The 27,493-nt window shown below is 29.4% G+C and overlaps 1 protein-coding gene across 8 annotated transcripts in view; it reads left to right on the plus strand.

Annotated features, from left to right (window-relative positions):
• LOC122848753 overlaps positions 1-26,531 on the plus strand; it is a 49,023-nt gene extending 22,492 nt beyond the window's left edge. For 5 of the 8 annotated variants that reach the window (XM_044147061.1, XM_044147052.1, XM_044147068.1 and 2 more), the window contains exons 3-11: positions 7,442-7,665; positions 8,349-9,144; positions 9,609-9,727; positions 10,505-10,585; positions 19,223-19,553; positions 19,925-20,148; positions 20,230-21,322; positions 24,176-24,631; positions 24,747-26,531. In XM_044147061.1, coding sequence (XP_044002996.1) covers positions 7,442-7,665; positions 8,349-9,144; positions 9,609-9,727; positions 10,505-10,585; positions 19,223-19,553; positions 19,925-20,148; positions 20,230-21,322; positions 24,176-24,631; positions 24,747-25,337 — 3,915 coding nt within the window. In that variant the 3' untranslated portion in view covers positions 25,338-26,531. Of the gene's footprint in view, positions 1-3,137; positions 3,321-7,441; positions 7,666-8,348; positions 9,145-9,608; positions 9,728-10,504; positions 10,586-19,222; positions 19,554-19,924; positions 20,149-20,229; positions 21,323-24,175; positions 24,632-24,746 lie in introns of all 8 variants that reach the window. The other 3 variants (XM_044147086.1, XM_044147094.1, XM_044147075.1) reach the window with 2 other exon arrangements.
• Positions 26,532-27,493: the final 962 nt, after the last annotated feature.

Consider the following 27,493-nt stretch of genomic DNA (forward strand, 5'->3'; position numbering starts at 1 on the left):
GACAATTTCGTCATAAAATAAAATTATGACAATAAAAAAAAAGTTTGACCGTCATTTTTCAACTATATAGCTGCCATTGACCCAATTGTGTCAAATAAAAACCGTGACTGTCATTTCTCAATAAGTGTCGCAGCGACTGTCGCCCCTTGGTTTTAATATTTTAATTAAGTCTATTTTCACCAAATATCGCCCGATACTGTTTTTTAAGGGCTTTTATTATTTGTAGACCTAGACTTTGACTGCTGAATGTTTGAGTAAAATATGACAAAAAAAAAATGACAAAAAAAAAATGTGACGGTCATGTTTCATCTATATGATCGTCACATGACAACTTCGTGATAGAAAAAAAACATGACAATATTTTGTGACAAAAAAAAAAAAATGACGTCACAGAATTGTCACATGACGGTCATTTTTTTTATGACATGACAAAAAAAATTGTGACCGTCATTTTCACATCCCTAGTACAGACCTTGATAGACCTCTATGCTCAATTCTTTAAAACGCGCTTTGCTTGAGCTCACCAGACAATAAATCTTTTGAGGCGGTGGTCCGTGATATCACCATTTTCAATTTATTTTATATTATAATTATTAGTTAAAAAAAAACTTGAAAATGTTTTCACTATATATCTATTACAAAGTCTTACTAAAATATAAATTTTCAAGTTAAAATGTCCACATTTTATGTTCTCATATATGATATGTCCTTATATGTTAGGAAAATCGATATGTTTTGTTTACTATATTTTAGTAGATTTTTACTAAAAAGTTGAAAACTTTGTTATTATTTTTTTTTGTCCAATGAAAAAAACCCAATATCTTTTGTGATCTACGATGACAGTATATAGCTCCTTCTCAAGATTAATGAAATATTTATTTTTAACTGTCAACAGCGTCTAGTCATAAAAAAAAAACTATTTACTATATAGATAAAAGTTTTTTACAATGCAGATTCGGTGGCTGTAGCTTATAAAAAAAAATTTTAATCTATTTTAATCCCAGAACGAAATGACTTAAGTAATCTTCTTCACAAGTAATTTCCAGTGTCCATTAAAGGTGCACAATGGTCAAATAGTTGACATACATCCGCCCTGATACGAACCTTTTTTGGCCATAATTTTTTTTGATGAACGGCAGGTGCTTATATTAAAAATAATAGAGAACGATTCTGTTCAAAAAATTTTTTTAAATCTTTTTTGATAGTAGAAAGTAAAAATTTGTGTTTGACTTTTTAAATTCTTAAGTATAGGTTTGGCTTTCCTATTTTTTTTATTGGTTTTAAACATTAGCTGTTCTTTTTCCTAACCATAGTAGACTCACCTCTCCTTATGACTCCCTCGACTCGAAATTTTTTTTTTTTTACATTGTGTATATATATATATATATATACATTGTATGTGTAAACAATGGGTAGTTCAAATGACAAGTCGTTAACAAGCAAGTTTTTAATGTTAACTGACAGAAACGACTCATTATATCCATATACATATATCTTAACGAGAGATAAAAAATATGGGTCATGAAAAATGATCCATTCAAAAAAAAAATAAATATATACATCATAAATATATATGTAAAAAATTTGCGTTCAAATTTATTTATGTTCCTATATATTTTCCATTTGGGCCTTAAAGTTTTATGATGTACATATCTAGTGATGGTAACTCAAGAATCGACCAATTCTCGGCCTGACAATGGCAAGTCATAGATTAGACAACCTTGAGTGAGCCAAGACATGATTTCGATTAGTAACCTGATAAAGAACCAACTCTGAATTCGACCTTTTTCCAACCCATGGCGGTGCACTTCACTTTTCTTAGATCCTTGTTTGGGGAAAAAATTATTCTAGCAAAATAATAACAAATTATAAGTCACCAAAATTTTATGTATCATTTTTCAATTTCAAAATAAAAAATTAATAGAATAAATTTTATCATCATATTTGCATTTATTTTCTGATAGAATTCAATCATGATAGAAAGAAGGTAATTAAAATTCTTCTGGTTGAAAAGCAAAGTTGCTTTAGAAACTGTATCATTAGTTTTTTTTTTCTCTCAAGGGATATTGATTCCCGTACCGAGAATAGATCAATACCGCCCTCCATTCTTCTATCTCATCCAGCCTCGGCAACTTCCCTCGTACGAATTTATTAAACAAGCCGAATTTTGAGCTGTTCCAATATATATATATATAATATATATATATATTGTATATTGAGAAATGTATTCAGCTTTCTGACCTTATTTTATTATTTTATTATCTCATTCCTTTACATATGTACTCCAATAGTTTATGTGATAAGATTGAGCCTGGTATTTTATCAACCGTTTCTGGAAATCGATTTTTTACTTTAAAAATATAATCGTTTTACGTAGATAGTTTCTTTTAAGTTGCATCGAAATAGCCGTTGGTTAGATTTTATAATTTATATTATCAAGTTATTTTTAGGATTTTGTTTTATAATTTCCTTTCGACCTTTTCAATTAGTCTTTTTTCCTCTTGTTCATGTTCAAAATTTTAATATACTTACAAAAAAAAAAAAATGTAGATTCTTTTTTTTTTTTTTTCAATAGAAAAAAGAGACAATGTAAACGTTTGAAAACTTTTTGAATAAATTTGTTTGGTATAAAAAAATTTTGATCTTATATGTAAAAGTCGTAAAGTAAATAACCCTTTTAATAAAGCTTGCCATTTATATTTTTTATTTTAAAAATTTTTTGATAATTTCATTTAATTGTAAACATATAGATTATAAATTATAATAAATTATTGTTTTAATAACACATACAATAGAGATTATTAATATAATTAAAGAATATTCAATATTTATTGATTCAATTAGAAATTGAAATGGAAAAAGAGATACTCATATATCAAAATAAAGAACGGCATAAAATGTTGATCTATGTGATGATTTAGTAGAACTTAAATACTTATATAAATATTTCATTAATTTTTGTTCTAATGTACTATTTTAAAAATTGAAATATTATTCTGTGTATTAACATACATTATCTATTATTTAGTGTTTTTTTAGAATTAAATATTTAAAATTAATTTATGTAAATGAATATTGAGATCGTTCAATATTCATTATCGTTCATCAACTAGCACAATTTATTTGTTTAATTTTAGGAAGTTATTGCGTGAGCCCGACAAGCCTACCCCATGGGAAATCAATAAATTGGCTTAATATGCTTTGTCTAAAAAAATATTTTTCTGTCAAAAAACATAGTAAAAACATAGTTCATTCAAGAGTTATAGTTATACGTTTACGATCAACTAATACAGAACAAAAAAAAAAAACAAAAAATGTTGGTAAGTAACTAATATACGTTTATACAAAAATACAATTATTGTTAATATTATTTTGTCATATTAAATTGAGTGAAAAAACAAACCATTACTTATAAATGGCAACTACTTATAAATTAACGCTCTTTTTTAAATGTCATTTTACCGGCTTAAAATTACATGAAAGTATTAAAAAAAGTGAATATCCATGTATTACTTTGCGTGCATGACGTTATTGTGGTTCGCATAATTAAGATAGTAAAATTCCATAAATTTAAAATTTCGTTTTTTTTTTCTATAATTTACATATTTTTTAAATTTTATGGATTACGTTCTCTAAAGGTTATTAAGATTTTTCAATGTCGGGCTATAATCATCTTATATAGTCATTATAGGCTTGTTTCGACTTACAAAATTTATTTATAATAAAAATACAAGAACCTAAATAGTTTCTGAATAATTTCGATTGGATTTTAAATACATTTTGAATTGAATAAAGAAAAAAATTGAAAAATAAACTTTAAAAAAAAAAAAAGTTTTTTTGAAACGAAGAAAAAAAGCATGATAAATCATAGAAAGTTTGTTGATTAATGTAAAAGATAGTATTTTTGTTCTTTATTTTTGCTTTATATTTGTAGAAAGTGAGTACCAAGAATCATCAAGTTAAAAAAAATATACAATAAACCGAGGGGCCATTCGACCCGAATAGGAGCTTAAGAAAAAAAAATTCTGATGACAGCTACCCGTGATAAAAATTTTAAGTACGGAAAAAGTCTTGAAAAATAAGACTCAGAGTTTTGAAATAGAATTGTCTGAATTAAAAAATAACAATGTCGGAATTATTAAATTAACAATAATAATAGATTAACCATAATAATTTATTTATATTTTTTTTTAAATTGTTTTTGGAAGCTTGAGTCAAGCTCGAGGCACAAGCCTTGGCACAAGGCTGGAATACGAGTCTTGACACGAGCCTTGGCACAAGGCTTGTCATCATGCTTGTAACATAGGCACATTTCCAATCACTTAACAACCTTGGCACAAGCTAGACACAAGCATGTGCCAGGCCTGGCACAATCGTTTACTCCTACCTGGGTTATTAACACGGAGAAAAATTTTCACCAAATTTTACTATGCTGCCACATTACCAAAGAACTATCTTTTGACTATTGAAATATTTAATATCATTTTAACGAAAAAAAACAATAGTAGTCTTGAAAAATTAAAATGTAGCATAGCAATTTCTCATGTTTTTTTTTTTGCTATTTCCCGATGAAAAAATTACAACGCATAAAGAAATTTTTACAGAAACCGAATTTAAAATTTAAAATAATCCAGCCTCAAAATTACAATGTAGCATAGCAAAAAATATTTGTTTTTTTTTTTGCTTTGTATATTTATAAAACTTACTCTGTTGTTGTGGAAAAAATTAAAATGATCCTCTGAAAATTTACAATGTAGCATAGTAATTTTAATAACTTTCTTGGAATTCCTGTAGGTGTCACTAACAAATACAAAGCAACATATTTAAAATTACGATGGGGCATAGCAAAATTGATGACGGACTCAGAAATGTCAACTGCCCCCACTTTTTAGTCGACTGCGCAGGCGTGACTTTGCTTATTTTCCGATTGTTGATGTAAAACAAATAAATTTTTATTTTCACGTGCGTTATCGTGGCGCAACGGATGCCGAGTAGGGTTTGTACTCGAAAGGTACAGAGTTCAAATCCTGAGCCTGGCCGATTTTTTAAGTCTACGTATTCATTGTAAAAAAAAAAAACAAAAATATTTATAATATTTTTTTTGAGCGTTTATAAACAAAGCAAATTTTGCGTTTGACCATTTTAAAAATTACTATGTTACACCGTGGAACGTCGCATGGCCAGTATAGGTGGCGTTCTTCAATGAAAATTGCTATGTTCCATCTCGATTTTTAATATGATGCTCTTATGGTACCAGCTTACTGTAACACAACGCAAAAATTGCTATGCTATTCTATTAAAAAAAAATGTAAATTTTTTTCCGTGAATAATGACCTTCAATAATTACAAGAAAATATATAAGTAGATTAAGGAAGTAAATAAATCGAGACGAGAATGTACGTAAAAAAATTTGATAGATTATTAATGTTGCCAAATAATAATTTTTTTGGGAAAATTAATTTAATAAAAATTAACATTTGGCAACTTCCATTCCTTAAAACATTTTTCCCATAGCTTTTTATTTTTCAAATAGACAAAAAGCTATGGGAAAAATGTTCTAAGGAATGGAAGTTGCCAAATAATAATTTTTTTGGGAAAATTAATTTAATAAAAATTAACATTTGGCAACTTCCATTCCTTAAAACATTTTTTCCATATACCTTTTTAATTATTTCAATAATAAAGATAAAGGTAAGGAATTCATGTAATAATCTTTTTTGTCAAACAAATAAATATAATACATATGCTTGTTACTAATAAAAATGATATGCATCGTGTCAAAGATGGCTGTTTTTTTTTTTTTATCTTTTTAGAAAAAATTACGGGGTATATCGTAAATACGATATAATTCCGAACGAATAATTCCGCGAAAATTTGTCTTTTTCTACATAATAATCCCGTAATTATAAATTCTTAAATTTTTACGGTATTCTTTCGTGAATAGTAGGAACCGCATGCAGAATATTAGTGTAAATGACTACTTAAATACGGAAATGTCAACTCGGCCCAGTTTTTAGTTGTTGCCCCGTAAAAATAACAAAAAAATTCTCTCAGTATACTTTTTTCTGTGGTATAGTTTTTTTTGAGAATAATTAAAAAATTTATTATAAATTATTTATTTTATATTAATTTATTATAAATTATTTATTTTATATTAATTTATTATAAAATTTATTTAAAATATAATTTATATTCGTTTATTTATTTTTTATTAATTTAATGAAATAATTTATCAGATCATACTCAAATCAATATTACATAACACAAACGTATTAATTAATTAATTAATCAATTATTAGTTGTAATTTTCTAAAATAAAATCGACTCTATATTTAAAAAGAGCTCTGTATTTAAAAAAAATCAATTATTTTATAAACTCTTTATTTATAAATTAGTTTTTTTTTTTACTCCGCATAAAAATTTTTTTAGTGTATAAGATGAAGGACTTAGTTTTATTTAACCAAAATTAAAATTTTCTAAGTCCATAAAAAAAAAGAACTTAGTTTTTTTTTCAGCCGATAAAAAAAATTTTCAAGTTTTTTATTAAATAGTACTTTGGTCTTGGATTCGAGGACTTTTTTAATGTCCACAACGTATCCAGACAAAAATCTTGAAATTAAATACTTTTTTCAGACCAAATTTGAATATCTTGAAAAAAAAAATAGCCTGTCCTGAATATCAGGACTTTTTCCAGACCGAAATTAAAGGCTTCTATCAAAATAATACTTTTGTCGTCAAATTCGTACTTTTTCAGGCCTTTTTCCATACTTTCAATACTTTTTCTATATACTTTTTACTCGACAAGTTTATTGTATATTTTTTTTAATTACCAATTTATTTGTATTTTGTCTTATATATATATGGACAATTGTTTATGAAAGCATATGCTTATAGTTTCAATAATTCAACTGTTACCTTAGCAGTTAGCACAAGTTTCCTTTTGTATGGCGGTCATTCAATTTATTTGATTTTGCGAACAGTTTACTTGGAATTTAACGCTCAACGAGTATATGTACAAAGACTATATAATGTTTGTTAAATTCAAACATTTTATTATTTCAAATTGCTCTACATGTGTTACATCAATCGATTTTACTATATAATAAATAAAAGGTATTTAAGGTTTCGATATTTATTTAGACCCAGTGAATGATTCTAATCGTTCAAAAAATCTATATAATTTTCAATTTCATAATAATAACATTAGTTTTTTTATTAAATATTTTCGAGCAGTTCCATAAAATGAACTTTTTTTTTCAAAACATGTTCTTAAATAATTGATAAAGACAAAAGAAAAAATATTTAAAGACACAAAATTATATTTTTAGGTAAATATTTCTAATATTTCTTTTTTATTTTTTTTGCATATTTTTCGACTTAATAATAATAGAAAAAGAAAGAAGAAAAAAGTATTTAATGACAAATATTTTTGCGATTACAGGTAGATCGTTCGGATAACGATGAGTCCCAAAATCGAGGTATAATGTCATCATCAGGTCATGGTAGTGGTGCATGTGAATCAAGAGTTGTTCCAGTAATTGACTCTGGAAGTAGTGCACTATCATCATTGCCTCAATCATTGCCAACATCACGTGACGAAGAGGACGATGAGGAAGAAGATGACGATAGTAGTTGTCAACCATCGCACGAAATACCATGGTCCAGGTCAGTTACAATAACCACTCAAAATAATGAAAAAGCCAAAGCAATTAAGCAACAAATAAAATGGTATAGTAGTAAACAACTTCTTGTTGATTTCAATTAAAAGCAAAATAAATAAATAAAAAAAAGTTTCAAGATATCAAAACCAATTATTTTCAAATAACGAATTATTTTCAAAATTACGAAATCAGAGTCAATTTAAATTTAAAAAAAAAAAAACGAAAACAGTAGTAATAAATAAATAAAAGAAAGAATATTTTTTAATTGTTCCAGGCATCCTGTAAAGGTTGGATATAATAGTAGATATTTTTTAATTTTTAAAAATTATATATGCATATATATATTATATATACTCTCCCTATCTCTATTATCATAAAAACTTTACTGTATTTTTCTTCGGATAATGAACTTACTTTGTTTATTTCAGCAAAATTATAATTTATCAAATTTCTTATTTGAGAAAAAAAAAAAAAAGACTTAAAATATAAATAAACATTTCGCATGACATTTTATTTTGGTATATTTCTTTTTTTTCCAATTATTTTTTAATGATGCATGCAATGAAAAAAAAACAATATATATATATAACTGTAGAAAAATATTGTGATTATTAAAAAATTTAATATTTATTTATTTATTTTTTATTTATTTGATTACTTAAATTTTTATATCTTCTATGTCAACAGAAGTACAAATGGTGTATTATCATTAAAACATAATGCTGGTGATAGTTGGCGTAAATTACGAACAACGGTACATATATCATCAGCATTGTCAACAATACAAAAAAAACAACAGTTAAAACGTGAAGATTCATTTTTAAAAAGATTTTCAACACGTCAAATACCAGAAAGTCAAGATACACTTGATACTGGTGACTGTGATGGTGATAATCCAGATGATAAAGATTTATCAAGACCAAGACGACCAAGAAAAGTACAACAAGCACCAACAACTGTTGTCAATCCAGATGAAAACTTTTATTATTATTGGTTAATGTTATTATCATCGTGTGTACTTTATAATTTATGGACATTAATTGTGCGTCAAAGTTTACCAGAATTACAACAATTATCACCAATTGTATGGCTTGGATGTGATTGTTTTACTGATATTGTTTTTTTCATGGATGTTATTATACAATTTCGTACTGGTTATTTGGAACAAGGTTTAATGGTTTATAATACAAAAAAACTAGCTAGTCATTATGTTCAATCAAGAGCATTTATACTTGATTTATTAGCATTATTACCAACTGATTTGTTACAATTTAATTTTGGTAGCAATCCATTATTGAGATTTCCAAGATTTTTAAAAGTTTATAGAGTTTATCATTATTATTATATGGTGGAATCAAGAACAGTCTATCCAAATTTATGGAGAGTATTTAATTTGATACATATTTTATTGATTCTTGCCCATTGGTTTGGATGTTTTTATTACTTGCTGAGTGAAGCGGAAGGATTTCAGGGTGACTGGGTCGTAAGAAAAATATTTAAAAAATTATTATATTATTAACATATAACTTTTTCTGTCATGTGACTAAAAAATGACCGTTTTGTGACGCCAATATTTTTTTTTCTTGTCACAAAATATTTTTACAATTTTTTTTACAAATATGACATTTATATACATATATATAAATATATAGAAAATGATCGTCACACTTTTTTTTTTTTGTCATTTTTTATCAAACTTGAAAATTCCTAAATCTGAATTTATGTCCAGATTTACAAATAATAAGAGATTTTAAAAAATAAATTGATATTTTTTACTATATACTTTTTTTGTCACGAAATTGTCACATAACATCGCATCATGTCATATATGACGGTCATAATATGTCACGTGACATGTCACAAAAATTTTCTTATCTTTATTATTTATTTTTAAAATGTGTCTGGGGTACCACGGAACTGAATTCACCTAGGTCCTTATTTTTTTAGTATCCATATCGTCCTGGTGAATATGCAACACTTACGAGAAAATATCTTGGTTCACTCTACTGGTCAACACTCACATTGACCACCATTGGTGATTTACCAACTCCAGAAACAAATGCTGAGTGAGTAGTTTAATTTTAAAATAAGCAAATTTCTTTACTGGCATGAATCATTAAGAGAATAAAAAACTGCAGTTCATAAATATAGTGTTGCCAGTGAAGAAACTGATAAATTCATTTTTTTTAAATACAAATTATTTTGTTGTAATTTATTATTATAAATATAGAAAGTTTTACATTCGAGTGATTTTTAGTGTTTGAAGACAATAGAATATAGGGCAATAAAATAGTGTTCCTTCTATATATATGTATAGAGGGATGAACCGACTGAAATAGACCGAAAGATTGATGATAAATCAATGCCAAAACAAGCGAGTGATGCTCTCCATATGTGATTAACTCAGTGGACTCATTCTATATTATCAATTATATAACACAAGATAAAAAAAAAAACAGCAAAAAAAATATATGCGTCTAAATTTGAATTAATGGCAATTTTTACAAGCCTTCTGAATGCACAAAAAGTATAAATCTAATTATCTTTATTGAGTCAACCATAAATCACACATGGTTATTGGTTATTAAATTCTATGTTTCAAGCACTATAAATTATTCGAGTATATTTATTTTAGTATATACATGGTCGATAATGATGCTTTTTAAAAATAAAATTTTATTATTTTTGTCACATTTTCATTTATTATTATTATATTTATTATCATTATTATTATTATTTGATTTTGTTTTCAAAATATAATTGACACTTAAATCTCACAGACATATATGAAAAAGTGTCTAGGAATTAGTGTCGTGAGCGGAGTATTGTTATTGTGTTGGCAGAGTCACTACGGGCGGAAACCCCCGGAGCCTCGCTCGTCGCGGCCGACTGTCTCGACTTCTGCAGTTCAAGCATAACGGAGGGTAAATTAAAATAAAGTTTCGAAAAAAAAAAAAAATAAATAAACAAAAAATAATGATATGGAAGATTTTTTAAATATTTATACGGCAAGAAAAATGTAAAATTAATTGGAAAAATAATGGAAGTCAAAACAATAATTAATACATAATTATTGTATATTTTTATTAAAATTAACCGAAAACGCCAACCTCCCGTCGTGATGTTCGATTCGCTTACATGTGTATCGTGCTGCGCTTCACTCGCACTGGTATTCATGGTCATTCTGAGTGCCTGTTATTTTATATATTTTTTTCCATGTATAATTGTAAATATATACACTAAGAAAATTTTTGCTAATTCTTGAAAAAATGTTTTTTGGCAGCAAGAAGCTTTGAAATAAGGTAAAATATATGTTTCTCGCAAACAGAAAATGTTTTGTATCAAGTAATACAAACATGTTAATTTGATAACAATCTTTTTTAAACCGCAATCGAAAACTTATTTGTTTCAAGCAATAATATACTTACATAAAGAAAAAAACTTCTATAGATATTGCTATATCTTAAACTGAAAAAATTTATTTCTGGTCGTATAAATATTATTTTACTGAAAAATTCTCTTTTTTTTCTATATATAAAGTTATTGTTTTTGGCTTTTCGTATATCATTAGCTCTATGCTAAAGTTTAAGTTCATGATTTGAGAAGCGGACGTGACATCCACTGTGTCAAGGTGCACACGTGAAAGTGTGAATTTTTATTCGACATACAAAATTTTTGTAGTGGCCCGAGTGGAAATCTGTTCAAGCTAGCTTGATTTGCTCCCAATCTTGATCAATACTTGATCAAGGTTGCCTTAACTCAGGAAACCTGATCAAGTTTTGATCAAGATTTGATCAAGATGCTTGATTAAGGATAACCTGCTCAAGATAGGATCAAGAAAACTTTAACTCGTCTGTGATAAGGCCGTCTTGATCCAAACTTGATCAAGAAAACTTTAACTCTTCTTGACTAAGGCCGTCTTGATCAAGATAGGATCAAGAAAACTTTAACTTGTCCGTGATACGGCCGTCTTGATCCAAACTTGATCAAGAAAACTTTAACTCTTCTTGACTAAGGCCGTCTTGATCAAGATAGGATCAAGAAAACTTTAACACGTCCGTGATACGGCCGTCTTGATCCAAACTTGATCAAGAAAACTTTAACTCTTCTTGATTAATGCCGGCTTGATCAAGATAGGATCAAGAAAACTTTAACACGTCCGTGATACGGCCGTCTTGATCCAAACTTGATCAAAAAAACTTTAACTCTTCTTGACTAAGGCCGTCTTGATCAAGATAGGATCAAGAAAACTTTAACACGTCCGTGATACGGCCGTCTTGATCCAAACTTGATCAAGAAAACTTTAACTCTTCTTGACTAAGGCCGTCTTGATCAAGATAGGATCAAGAAAACTTTAACACGTCCGTGATACGGCCGTCTTGATCCAAACTTGATCAAGAAAACTTTAACTTGTCCGTGATACGGCCGTCTTGATCCAAACTTGATCAAGAAAACTTTAACTTTTCTTGACTAAGGCCGGCTTGATCAAGATAGGATCAAGAAAACTTTAACTTGTCTGTAATAAGGCCGTCTTGATCCAAACTTGATCAAGAATTGATCAATAAATATTTATCTCGTTACTTGTTCTTTTTTTAAATATTTCTTGATCAAGATAGGATCAAGAAAACATTAACTTTTTAATTTATTATATATTATGTTCATTATTACGATTTTTTTTTTAAATATTGATAAAAGTTTTTTTACTGAGAAAAAAAACGCCAAACGTGGCCTGTCTCAAGACTGGTCTAAATATATAAGCTTCAAAATCACACGGTACATCGTTTCTTCCGTGGTCGAGCGGTTCTAAAGCGTACCCGTTACTACGTCAATCTATACTTCGTCGGTTCGATTCCCTACCGTGTAGAAAAACAAAAACTTCTGCGCTCGATAATTATCTAACTCTTCTCTATGACATCACACTTCATAATACAATAATAAAAAAATTAATGGTTTGTAAATAATTTTTTTTTTTTTATTTTTTCGATCAAGCTTTGATGAAAAATCTTGATCAAGTCTTGATCAAGTATCTTGATCAAGTCTTGATCAAGTATCTTGATCAAGTCTTGATCAAGCCTCTTGATCAAGAACGTAACGCTAAACGTGATCAAGATTTGATCAAGATACTTGATCAAGTTTTGATCAAAATACTTGATCAAATATTGATCACGTTTAGCGTTACGTTCTTGATCAAGATTTGATCAAGCATCTTGATCAAGAATGGATTTGAAATCAATGTTGCCTGATCAAGTCTTGATCAAGACTTGATCTCAATTTCCACTCGGGGGGGTCGAGAATAATAAAAAAAATAAGACTTCAATGTTCCAAATGTTTTGACCGTGAATAGAACTATTTTATGTCGAAGTTGATAACTTTTAACGCACGAACACTTACGTTTTCTGGAGATAACAGCACACCTACATTCAATTCACTTACACATACGACGAACAACAGTTTTTTAGAGCTTATACCCACTTTACAGTTTTTTCTACAGTGGCACACCATACGTTGGGTCCGTTCAGAAACTCACTCGGAAGCTCGGAAGTTCAAGATTGCGATCATAGAAAACTTTTGATATTTTGTAGTGGTAGTCATTATTTTTTTTATTCACAAACAATTTGAAATTGTTATGACAGCTGAGAGGTTTATAAGGATTATAAGTGACGAGCAATGAAATACAGCAACAAAAGCAACCCGTGAAGGAGAAAACAACATGGCCAAGCATTGGGCCAAGCCTGGCAAAATGTTGCCAAGTCTTGGCTGCCAGTCTTGGTCAGTGCTTCCCAGGTAGGAGTTCTCGGGCTTGAACAACTGTGCCAGGCTTGTGCGAGGGTCGTGTATCAAGCCTTGACACAAGCTTGTGCCCATTGTTTTCCCCGGCCTCACACGAGCCTTGTTAACACAGGCTTGACACAAGACTGTCCCCGTTGTTTTTAACCGGCCTCAATAATTCAAGCCTGTGTCAAGCCTGTGTTTTTTGTTTTCCCCGGCTTCACACGAGCCTTGTTAACACAGGCTTGACACAAGACTGTCCCCGTTGTTTTTAACTAGCCTCACACAGGCTTCAATAATCCAAGCCTGTGTCAAGCCTGTGTTTTTTGTTTTCCCCGGCCTCACACAAGCCTTGTTAACACAGGCTTGACACAAGACTGTCCCCGTTGTTTTTAACCGGCCTCACACAGGCCTCAATAATCCAAGCCTGTGTCAAGCCTGTGTTTTTTGTTTTCCCCGGCCTCACACGAGCCTTGTGTCAAGCCCGTTTTACCAAGCCTCACACGGGACTTGACTTGTGCATATATTCAATTAAAAAAAAAAAAAATTATATTAATTAGATCAATAAATTGTAAATAGAAATTTTAAATAACAATTATTAGGTTTTGACTATCGTGCCAGGCTTTTACAAGGACTGTGAATTGACTCGCGAATAAATTCATTGATATAAAAAATTTTAACTGGCTCTTTCATTAATACCCCGGTGGTTGACTTGATAGAGCATTGGAGATCCACGTGAGTGGCCTAGGATCGACCCCCCGTTACGCCGTTTATTTTCGTTCATATAATTATCGTTAATTCAATTTGTATCGCGTAAAAAATAATAATGTCAACTTAATAAATTAATAATAATTGTTTGTTTATATTTTTTTATAATTTTTTTTTGCAAGCCGGTGTCAAGCCTGGGAACACAAGACTGTGTCAAGCCTGGGAACACAAGACTGTGTCGAGCCTGGGAACACAAGACTGTGTCGAGCCTGGGAACACAAGCCTGTGTCAAGCCCGATACACAAGTCCGACACCAGCAAATACATCGTGAACATTCCAGACTTGACACAGGCTTGTGTCTCAGGCCTGACACAGGCCCGAGATCCGGGTAATCAGGCTTGTCCCAGGCTTGTGCCCGTCGTCACTTCCTACCTGGGTTGCACCAGGCTTGGGGATTGACACCAATTTAAGCTTGGCTACCAATACTGGGCCAAGCATTGGCTGCCAATACTCGGCCAAGACTCCCAAAAATTTAATAATTTTATAAAAAAAAAAATTTTTTTAATTGTTTAAACTATTTAATTTTTTTATTTATATAATTAATAATTTATTTGACTGAAAAAACTACACTATAAATACTTGACATCACCAGGACTTGAACACGATATCTTCTATTTGAAACTCCAGAGCCTTACTTATTTAACCATAGCAGCAACAATTAGAGATGAGGAAAATTTGTTCTACTTGAATTTACATTATAATCATGGCAATCCAAGAATCAACCGACACTCAGCCGATATATAAATTTTATTTGTTTCATTAACCCCGGAATATATTTTAATAATTTATAAAAAAAAAATTTTTTTTCTTGAAATTTTCGTTATGTAAGAAAAAAATGAGTATAGCTGTTATACACATATATATATAATTGAATAAAAAATTTTCAATATTAAATTCATAACAGCGGCTCTTAATATATATTCACATATGTCGAAAGAATAAAAAAAAATCAATTTTGGTGACCCAAAGAACAATCGACACTCGTCCGACAAATGGCAAGTCAAGTTCACCAATCTTTAATGTGCCAACCCGAGATGAAAAAATTTTGTATTCGAGACGTATTTTTACTCTTTCTGAGTCTTCATATAGTATTCGGTGATATTTTCTAATCGTTGTCGATGTTTTAAATGTATTTCGTGATATTTTCATGAAGAGGACGAATACTCTCTGTCCGGGACGCTTATCCCTGATTTATATTTCTTGATATTGGAGTATTTCAAATGTATTCGAGAGTGTTCGTGACATCTTTTGAACTTAAAAAATTTAACATATCTTTTCATCGAAGACAAAAAGTCTTCAGATGAAAGATTGCCACTTAGAATAATTTTTCTAAATTGATTTACTTTAATTAGTTAATACTTAATTAATTAATTATTAATATTTCATTTATTAATTTATTTAAATTTTTTTAGAAAAGAAAAAAAAAACTCGAAAAAAAATTGATAAACGCGGACTTAGAATAATTAGGTGCAGCAATAGAATTAATGATTGAATCATTATTTTTGCAATAATTATTAACAAATATGAATATAGTAAATTATAATTTATTTATTTGGCTATATCCTTTCCTTAGCTATTTCTTCCATAATAAATTGGAAAGCTATTGGCAAATGGCTAAGGGAAAGATGTAACCAAATAAATTAATTAGTAATCTTCATTAATTCCTTAGCAACATTTGCCATAATTAATTAATAAAAAAACTATTGGCAAATGTTTTTAAGAAAAAGATGTTGCCAAATAACATAATTATATAATAATTTTACAGGTCTTTTTTAATTTTTTAAATTAAATAAATTCGTGTGGATTGTCTCGTAACTTATGTAAACAAAAATTCTTTATTTTGCAGCTTGTAAAATTGGTATCGTGCGTCAAGGCATAGGTTTCGTGGTTAGGAAGTCGTAGGATCGAACCCGGGCAGGAGAAGAATTTTTGTAAAATAGGGCATCCCAAAATATATCAAGTACGATTGTATTTCTCACGTCTTGAGACCGCGAACACAATTATATTTTTCACGCTTTGTGACCGCGAATACTATCGTATTTTTTTAGTTTCGTTTGTATTTCCCAAGGATCATATGGAATACAATCAAATATCTTTGAAAGACTAAAGATTGTATTCGAAATGTATTTTTAATGGCGCTGAGAAAGATAATATGGAATATCGAATACAATTGTCTCTTGCTAAAATACTTCGATTTTTTCATCTCGGGAACTCTTGGCTTAATTGTATATTCCCAGTCTTGGCCGCCCAATAATTAACCAAGACTTGGCCGCCCAATAATTAACCAAGACTTGGCCGATGAACGGTCGGTCAATGGCTGGCCAGCCCTTAATGAGCCAAGCCTTGGCTTAATCATCTTTTTTGAGTCTTGGCCACCCAATAGTTTACTAAGACTTGACCGATGAATGGTTGATCAATGGCTGGCCAGCCTTTAACGAGCCAAGCCTTGGCTCAATCATTTGTTTCCAGTCTTGGCCGCCCAATAATGAACCAAGACTTGGCCAATGAACGGTCGATCAATGGCTGGCCAGCCCTTAATGAACCAAGCCTTGACTTAATCATCTGTTTCGAGTCTTGGCCACCCAATAATTTACCAAGACTCGGCCGATAAATGGCTTGATAAGAGCTGGCCACCTCTTCTTCAACCAATGGTCGGCCAAGCATTGGAATACAAGCCTTGGTAAGCAAATAACCAGCCATGAGTCAGCCAAGCCTTGGCCCATAGATGGCGCACGATTGGCTGCCAAGCATTGGCTGCCATTATTGGGACAAGACTTGGCCGTGTTGTGAGTCTTGGCAATTCCTACCCGGGAAGTGGCATAAGCAATATGGCTGTGGAGTGCTGTTGTTGTTTAACACTCGACAGTAATGAATAGTAACTTTTAAGTTCATTTTATTCCCATATTATTTTGTTTACTCCGTCACTTCCGGGCTGTTGAGTGAGTTTCTGGACCAATTTTAGTTCACGGGACGTTTTTTTCTCCGTTATCACGGCTTTGCGCCTCTGAACATGCCTTATTTTTGTTACAGGAATGTAGAGTGAATAAAAATCTTGAAATATTTCTGTTTATGAAAAAAAAAGTTTTTTTTCTTGATTCAAAACCTCTTACCGCTAAAAAACATTCTTCTATCGGTGAGAACGTTTATTCTTGCATTTATCTAAAAGATTTTCCCAGTGAATATATTTTGTTTCATTTGTTAGCATGTAGTGCAAGTGCACTCATAACATGAATAGATGCAACAATTTTATTTTAATATTGTTTGCGTAGATGCCAAAAGTTTTAGAGTATAGGCTGTAGGGATGTGCGATACTTTTAAAAGTATTCAGTATCGATATATCGGATATTTTTTTTTTCAAATATCGGTTATCCGATATATCGGGTTGAAAAGTACTCGGTATATCGAATATCGAGTACTTTTAAAATAAAAAAAAAGACCAATGTTTGATGAGTTTTTTATTTTAATTATTATTTTATTTAAATATATCAGTATTAATATTATTTAATACTGGTCTTGTCTTTTATTTAAATTCGAATTGTTTTACATAAAATTTTTTTATTAATATATCAATCAATAATAATAAAGATAATAATAATAATATATGTTAATACAATGTATGTATAAATATATATATGTATTTTTAATAAATACAAAACAATATTTAATATTGGATAAAATTATAAAATATATATTTCAAATTAATAACAATTTTTATCATTTTAATTTATATAGTTGTTTATAAAATAATATTTTTTGGTATGTTTTTTGGTGATATATATTATAAAATCGCTGAAATCCCCAATCACTAGTCTCCGGTACTTTTTGACCGATATCTGGTAAAAAATATCGGTTACTCGGTATATCGGATCAAAAAGTATCGAGTAAAAGCATCCGATATATATTGGCGATATATCGGCTGTTCCGATATATCGCTGAGTATCGCACATCCCTATTAGGCTGATTGTACTTTTTGCTTGCTTGATACTAAAATATACATATATACACACGTCATGTGTATGATGACTATGATCAACTTATTGCATTATGTATTTGTTTTTTTTTTTGACGGTTGCATGATACCAAACGATATATGTATAATTTAAAAATGATATATATGATCATTTATCATTTGCGAAGATAATTAAGATGAAGATACATTTTATCCAATGTATAATGTCGATTTTTTTCTCCGAAAAAATTGTATTATAACACTAAAAAACTTTTGTAATCATCCTTATATTCGTATATATTATATACATCGTATATTTTTAATACACAGAAATGCATGTAGGTGCACATTGCCACCGGATTGAGTTTACATTCAATGTTTCGTTTTTACGTAAGTCCAAATATACGTTATAAAGAATTTTTTTTTTTACATTTTTATTATAAGATATACATGATAGGGTCTCACATTGATTTGATAGCTGTATACAAGCTGCATGTACAAGCTCGACAAAAAGATGCACCTTTAATAAAAAAAAAAAAATAAAAAACGAATTCAGAGCATAATCATTTGAATTTCATAGTAAAACTTCACTCGTTATCTCGAAAATGATCGTGCTATTATTGATTGCGAGCTATAGGAGGACACTGCACGCTAATGAATACATCAATGAGCAAAACCCAAACTTACACTTTTAAGACAAATCGATAATCGTATACACAATTTATCAAGATAATTCAGTCATGAATATCCGAGCGAAGGACTTCAGCTTCGAGGTTGGTTTATATAATAAAAAAACAAATAAAAGATACACGCATATTGTGTAAGTAAATCAATAACTAAATATGATAATTTATTTAAAAAATTGTAAATATAAATGTTAAAAAAAAAATAAAATGAAGGCTCCGGCGGAGCCGCTATCGTCCATACTCAGCCAACGTATCAACCACGACTGATTCTATTTGTTTTTTTTTTTTTTTTTTCTTTTTTTTCTGTTCTTGCTGACAAAAAAATTAAAAAAACGAAAAATAAAAAATAATACTAAAAAAAAAACTAAAATGCTGCCGACACACATCAGATACGTATTCACGATTGTGAGCTACCTCATCGGAGTCTTCATATTTGCAACAATCGTGGGACAGGTTGGCAATGTTATTACCAATCGTAATGCAAACAGACTTGAATTTGAGAGACTACTTGATGGTGCTAAGACGTATATGAGGCATCACAAGGTACCAGGTGGAATGAAACGACGAGTACTCAGATGGTACGATTACAGTTGGTCAAGAGGAAGAATACAAGGGGGTGGTGATATCAATACTGCTTTGGGTCTCCTGCCTGATAAACTCAAAACTGAGCTTGCTCTTCATGTCAATTTATCTGTACTCAAGAAAGTAACAATATTTCAAGTAAGCATATTCTAAATATTGTGTTGTTTACTTGTTTTTTTTGTTTTTTTTACGACTTCACAGTTCAGCCTACATTGAAAGAAACTTCTAACTAATGCCAGAATTTAAAATTTGAATAAAACTTTTCAATTGACTATACTGTTAAGACGTAGTGGTTTGAATAAAAAGTTTATACTACACCAACCCACTACAATATAATTTTTTGTTTCAATACGAATGTATAACTCAAGTATTGCTATATGTATAAATGAGCCTGACATTTTAATATTTTTAAACCATTGACATAACGTGGCATTTGTCATAAATTTTTTTCAGCTTAATATTTGATTTTTAGTTTAACTTTAAATTTTTTTTTTAAAAATTTTATGCAGGCCTGCCAACCAGAATTTCTACATGATTTGGTACTTAAAATGAAAGCTTTCATTTTCACTCCAGGCGACTCAATATGTCGCAAAGGAGAAGTCGCTCGAGAAATGTTTATAATTGCTGATGGAATTCTTGAAGTCATTAGTGAAACTGGTCGAGTTTTAACGACAATGAAAGCTGGTGATTTTTTTGGAGAGATTGGTATATTAAATCTTGATGGTCTCAACAAGTTAGTATTTTTTTTTATTTTTTATGTTTCAGTCCTTGACTCACATAGACTGACAGTAATTGTTCTGATATTATTTTGCAGACGGACAGCTGACGTTAGATCCGTTGGTTATTCTGAGCTTTTTAGTCTCTCGAGAGAAGATGTCTTGGCAGCCATGAAAGATTACCCAGAAGCGCAAGAGATCTTGCAAAATCTGGGAAGACAACGGCTTCAAGAAGCTCAACGTGTTGCTCGTGCGTTTCGAAAAATTTCTACATCACCTGGTCATGACTCATCTGACAATAGTACAAGCAAACGACTTGTTAAAGGACTTACAAGTGTTTTACGAAAAAGTCGTCGTCACGCTCGACGTGATGATGCCATAGAACTTCAGCCTTTAACTAGTAAAGTACCTCCTTTACGGCGTCAAACAAAAATCGATGACGAACAAACTGAAGAAACGGGTGTTTTGAATGAACCTTCAATTTCGCCACTTGGCGCAGGACTTCCACTACTAGCGCGGCTTCATCTTTTGAAAGAAAAACAAGAACGTGAAGAAAAACGTCATCTTATGGATCCGCAAGTTGGTCCAAGTGAAACAATACGACCACAAATATCTGATCACCCACTTCCAGAAATAAATCCTGGTTTACCACTATTAGAAAGGATATTGCTACTTAAGAATAAAAATGAACCTGAAGTAGTTATTGATAAAGATGCAGTAGATATTAAAGATCCGATTTTTTATTCAGTTGTACCAAAACATATATTAGTAGATGATAAAATAACTAGTAGTGATTCAGTATCCATTGATAGCGATAATTGTGAAATAATGAAAAAACCGTGGGCAATGCTTAAAAATGCATCTTTGAGAGTTAAAGAAATGCCAGATAAAATTAGTCCACCAATGACCTCCAAAATTACGAGACAACCAAGTTTTATTCAAACTCAACCACCAACGAAAATGTATACTTCTATTGATGATCTCTCACCAGAATACTGTGGTCTTCCATTTGTTAAAAAACTAAAAATTTTGAATGAAAGACAAAAACTTGCAGAGTTAGAAAGAGTTGTTCGGAGTTCAAGTTTAGATTACGGTGATAATGCTGAAGCAGAATTTGATGGATACTTAACGAGGAGTTATTCCGAGGCTTGTGCAATTGAATATGCAAGAAAATTAGCAAAATATAATAAAGTTAGTACATTCATAAAACAAATAAATGTATTATAAATTTGAAGGATATGGTAGCAGTAGAGTGGTCAATACAACTATTAAAAGAAATAAATTTATATTTAAAATATTTTTACTTCCAAAAATTGGAACAGAAAAAAATTATTTATACATATAATTCAAATATCATTTAACTATAGTTGTTTTTTTCTGAAACAAACGTGGCAATTCATGTGTAATTAAAAACATTGGCACTAACTAATGATTTATGAGAAATGTTGCCAAGTATGTTACGTCAAACGCTATGAACTCTATACCCTTTATTTTGTCCAGCTACCCTACTTTATCAAACTATCAATCGAAAACTAAAAATCTTTATAAGTTTAACATCATTAGACAAAAAACAAAAGGGACCCGAGTAGAAATTTAGTTCAGGATATGATCAAAACTTGATCAGGCAAGAACGTAACGCAAAAATGGATCAAGACTTGATCAAGGTACCTGGTCAAGACTCGATCAAAACGTAACGCAAAAATGGATCAAAAATTGAGCAAGAAACAAATGACAAAAAAAAATTATTTAACAAATCATTTTTTTTTCTTTTTTTTTTTTTTGTATCAGCTAATTACTTATTACTCCTGGGATAGAGTTAGAGATACATGTGCTGAAATGAAAGACAAAGAATATAATTAAGTATAATTGCGAAACTAGACGGAATCGAACCTACGAACAACGGATTACTATTCTAATCGCACGCTTTAGGACGATCGATGCAATGTTTAGTTTTTTAATCCTCATATTTTACATTCACTCACAAGAGGCAAAAAGAAAATGATAGATTTGAAGAAAGATTAATAATTGGAAAAAAAATAATTGTGCAATATAATAATTATTCCTAAATAATTATTTTTGAATATATATTTTAATAAATTAATAAAGTACGAAATAGTTTTTTTGTATTTATTTGTTAAGGTATAACTTGCCAAAATTTTTGGGGGCGTGTCCTAAATATACTGCCTATGCTTTTACATGGATAGTTTTTGCGTTGCCAACCCCAAATAACTAAAAAAATGGATCTTTCTCGGTCGTTTGTGGCTTATTAATAATACTTTTTACTAGAGAATCTTATCATTTCGTCTATTTTATTGCATAATAAATCATATTCTTGTAATTTAAACAATTTTAATTAGTTTTTATTTTCTCGTAATGACCCCGGCAATAGTGCTTTTTTTGTCAGTTTGCAACACTGATCTTGACGCCATCTTAATATCTATTTCATGAATGTATGTGTGTGTATGCTGTGTAAAAGCTAAACATGGATGCTAAATTTTGCTAAATTTGTTGTTTAAATTTTCCCGCTTCAATGCGCTGTTGCCAGAGCCTCAATACTTGTTCTCATAAAATTGCTAAAAATCGTGTTTTTAGCTTATATTTTTATTAATTACGTGAGATTTAGTCTTATAAGCCCATTTCATCCTGATATCAAAAAATTCCTTATTTTTTCTTTTATTATCTATTAGTTTTTGGGATAGGTGAGACCAAAACAAGTATTGTTTTGTTAAGCTCGTAGATATTTTCTAACACCTCCTCCCATAAGAGCCCATGTTTAACCTCTCTAAATTATGTCAACTTTGAATAATTATTAAAAAAAAAAAAGTATTATAACATAAAAACTGAATTGACAAAAAGATGCATTATTATTTCATTTATCTAAATTATTAATTTCATGAGCCTCAGACTATTTTTCATTTTGGCAAGTTATACCTTAATTCGTAATAAAAAATTATGGATAGATATTAAAATGAATTATTTAATAAAAGAAATATTATATGTATAAAGCTGTCAGCAGCTCTACATTTTAAATATGATAATACTTAGAAAATGTTTTGATCATAATTTGACCAGGTTTACTTGTTCAGGATGTGATCAAGATACTTGATTCTATTTTGAACAGGAAAAATTGTTTAAAAAACTAATGTATTTTAAAATATTTAACTTGATAATTTTTTGATCAAGATTTGACCAGGTTCACTTGATCAAGATGTGATCAAGATACTTGATGCCATCTTGAACAGGGAAAATTATTTTAAAAAAATATTTATTTTAAATCATACAACTTGATGATTTTTTGATCAAGATTTGACCAGGTTCACTTGATCAGGATGTGATCAAGATACTTGATCCTTTCTTGAACAGGGAAAATTATTTTGAAAAAATATTTATTATAGAATATTTAACTTGATGACTTTTTGATCAAGATTTGACCAGGCTCACGTGATCAGGATGTGATCAAGATACTTGATGCCATGTTGAACAGGGAAACTTATTTTAAAAAAATATTTATTTTAAAATATTCGACTTCATAATTTTTTGATCAAGATTTGATCAGGTTGCCCTTCTTCAGGATGTATTAAGGTTACTTGATGCTATCTTGATCAAGTTAACTTGAAATTGAACGCAAAAAAGTATCTTGATCAATTCCTGTTCAGGATTCAATCAGGCTTCCTGAAATCAGGTAACTTGATCAATTTTTGATCAGGATCGGATATCAAATCCGTCGAGTCTGACCAGATTTCCACTTGGGGAGGGGTTCAAGCTATATTATAACTGACGCATAAAATAGAGATTTTTAACAATATTACTTCATAAACTTCATGTCAAAAAGGGAATTTCTAATCACAATAATTACTAACGTAAATGTTCGGTTAATAACGGTAAAGTTTCTAACGTAAATTATTTTTTAACTTCCATACATTCTTTATTTGATTATATGTATCTATAAAAAGAAATAGTTTTATTCAAAAAAATGAGATAAGTGCTACCATGTCCTTATGTTATTATGTATACATATATATTCTTAATTTTTTTTTAAATTAGCAATGCTGGAACGAGCGAAATAAACCATTAGATTTATTGACTATTGAAAATGAAACTCTTGAAAGGCGAAATTTAAAAAGTATCCTTAAGAAATTATCAGCTGGAAGTAGAACCAGTTCAGATGCGTCAGCCACTCCACCCGATCCAGAAATGGTTACGGCCGAGTTGAAGAAATTGATGAGAGCACCAACGATCGAAGGATATGCTGCAAGACATTCAAAGCTTTCTAAAAGTGTTACATTCAACAAGTATACACTTCAGAGTCCACCGTCTGATGAAGCATTATCACAAAATCAAAATTATCATGCAAAACAAGAGCAAAAATCTGTATTACCGCTTAATAAACGTAATGTCCGTCCTTTTACTAGTGGTACGCATATGGGATCGATATCAGGAGACGATGAACACCTTGAAGAATTAGTTACTGGAATATGTGGAGTTATTCAAAATCGTTTGGTATGGCATTTAATTATAACTATTTTCTATACATTATTTTTTATACAAAATTTAAATTATCATTAACTTTTGAATATTTGTATTTAAACTTTGTATTTTGAAATTTTACATCTAGGAGAATGTTCAATGTAAATTTGAGCATAAAATCACATCGCTAGAGTTAGAAGTTCAAAAGCGTGATGACATAATAACACAATTACGTAGTCAAATTGAAAATTTAGAAAAAAGTAAAGGGTCAATTAATGATGATGGCGATGATAATGATTCTAATGATGATAATACCGAAGCTGATGCTTCATTTGAAGATGATACAATAGATGATCAGCCATTCATGAGGGACGGATCAGTGGACACAGTTTTAACAACACTAAGACCAGAACTACGACGATCATCAACGGTAATAAAAAATTCTAATAAACGTCGTTCGTGGGAAGAACATTCAGAAGAAGAAACACTTCAGTTACACGATTTACCAAGGTCAATAACGCCCCAGAATATATGGAAAGATGGAGTCGCAATAAGTTTGGAGTCAGACAATGATGATGAAAGTCATGATGATGATAAAGAAGCTATACGAAACAGAAGAAGAAGTGCTGATGATTATGCTGATGATGAGCCAGGTCATAATAATTGGGAAATAACTATGCTGGCTCAACAACTAGAGGCTAAGCGACGTGGCAGTAATAATCCTAGTCTTGGTTCCTAGCGTATCAATAATTGTTTTTCAATTATCTTAAAGCAAAGGTACAATTTCTTTTTTCAAATGAATCAGTATAAAAAAAAAAAAATATGGCCATGCTACTTACACCAGGTATTTGTAATAAAAATAAAACGTTTCTTAATTTATTTATTTATTTATTTTTCTTTTTAGATTAATATTTAAAGATAATAGAAAAATAAACATAAGCCATATTTATTTTCATTCATAACTTGATTGTCTAAAATCAAGGACTAGTATTAGATAATAATATTTGTTTATGGAAAAATATATTGAAAATCATCCGTTTTCATATTAGATATCCAATAAACATCATATGACATTTATTACTGTAATTTATGTTTTATAAAATTTTATGTAAATTATTGATTAACAATTTTTTAATTTAATGGTTCAAAAATTAAAAAATATAATTTACCTATATATTCACAGATGCCTGATGAAGATACATTATATCCTAATTAGGATAATCTAGATGTTTAATAAATAAGTATTTATTGATTACTTGTTGATTTCATTAAAAAAAAGTTTTGTTAATAAAATATATTTTTACGGTTTTTTTTTTAAATATCTTTTTTCCGACACATTTAATGTCATTATTACGAATGACTGTAGAATTAAAAACGGAAAAAAAATAAAGTAAACAAATTATCGAGGGAACAGAATTTAAAAAATGAATTATGATTTTTCAAAAAGAAATAATTATATAGATAAAAATAAATGTGAGCTGTGAAAGGTACTTATTACCTTGATAAGTTTAAAAAAGATTAAGTACTGTAGAAAACTATAATAGTAAACAAGATACAAGATAAAATTATTATAGCAGATAAGGATGTTTTCAAGTCTGATATCAAATTTGTTAATAAACGATTTGTTTATTAACAGTATATAACAGAACAAATGACACGAATTTATAATTATGGAAATAAAAAATATTCTAGTGCTGTATTTTGTTTTTAGAATAAAATATTTAAAAAAACCGAAAAAAAAAAAAAAATATTAAAATTTATATAAAAAATATTGCAATGACTTGTATAGTTATTTAAGGTATAATTGATGGATTTGTCAACAAGCTGTTATAAAAGATCATAGTATGAACAAGATCAAAGTTTAATTGACAAAAAATTGACCGTCCTTAAAATTAAAATATTCGTAATCAAAGTTTATTTGTTAATAAAAATAGAAAAAAAAAACAAAAAAAAAAATATATATATATATATATATACATATGTATATTTGCATTTTTCAAACAAATAACAGTATTTTAGGGCCGACCAATTGTTAAAAATTTAGGCTAGAAAAATAAATCGTTCAGACTTTCGAACTTCTTTCGAGGATTGACATTCGTAAAAATTGTTCGCTAGAGAAATGTCACACGCACATAACCGTTACACGTCACAAATAAATTCATTAAAAATTTGTAACAAATAAAAAACTAAATAATAATAAAATAATAAAACAAAAACTACACAATGATAGACGAATAAAATTGTCTTAAAAATATTGTTCGATGCTGTTGTAAATTACTATCTAAAAAAAATAATAACTTACTCGACGTATCCAACTTGTAAATATGCCAACCAACTTGATTATGTTAATTTTTTTCTTTGATTTTAATTTCCCTGGAAGAGAATAAAATAAAATAAATACCGAAAAATAATTTTTTTGATTTTATAAAAACAGAATTATTTAAACCACAATTGGGATGTCTTGAAATCTTAATATCATAAAATCACGAAATTCGTGCTTTTATTACGTATACATATTTGATAAAAAATATATTATTATTAAAACTTTACAAAAAGATGTGATATCATAACAAAAAAAAAAACCTAGTTTTTTTTACAAAAAGAAGCGTCAAGTATTCGAAATCGTTTAGCTATTTTATTTTTTTAATACAAAAAGACGAGGTACCAAAAAAAGTCAAGAATTAAATATATTTTCAATGCATATACATAAGTCTTAACTGTTGACAAAATTTTAAACTTGACCCCACCTTTTTTTCCCAATTATCTAATTAACAGGAAAGACATCTAGATTCACACTTCAGCATATTACTTTTTCTCACCAATTTTAATTGTAGTTAATGAATTTGTTATTGACTGATTATCAATGTAATTTATCATCAAGTAAATTTGTAATTT

The sequence above is a fragment of the Aphidius gifuensis genome, linkage group LG1 (genome assembly GCF_014905175.1).
Source record: "Aphidius gifuensis isolate YNYX2018 linkage group LG1, ASM1490517v1, whole genome shotgun sequence".
NCBI classification, from domain to species: domain Eukaryota; kingdom Metazoa; phylum Arthropoda; class Insecta; order Hymenoptera; family Braconidae; genus Aphidius; species Aphidius gifuensis.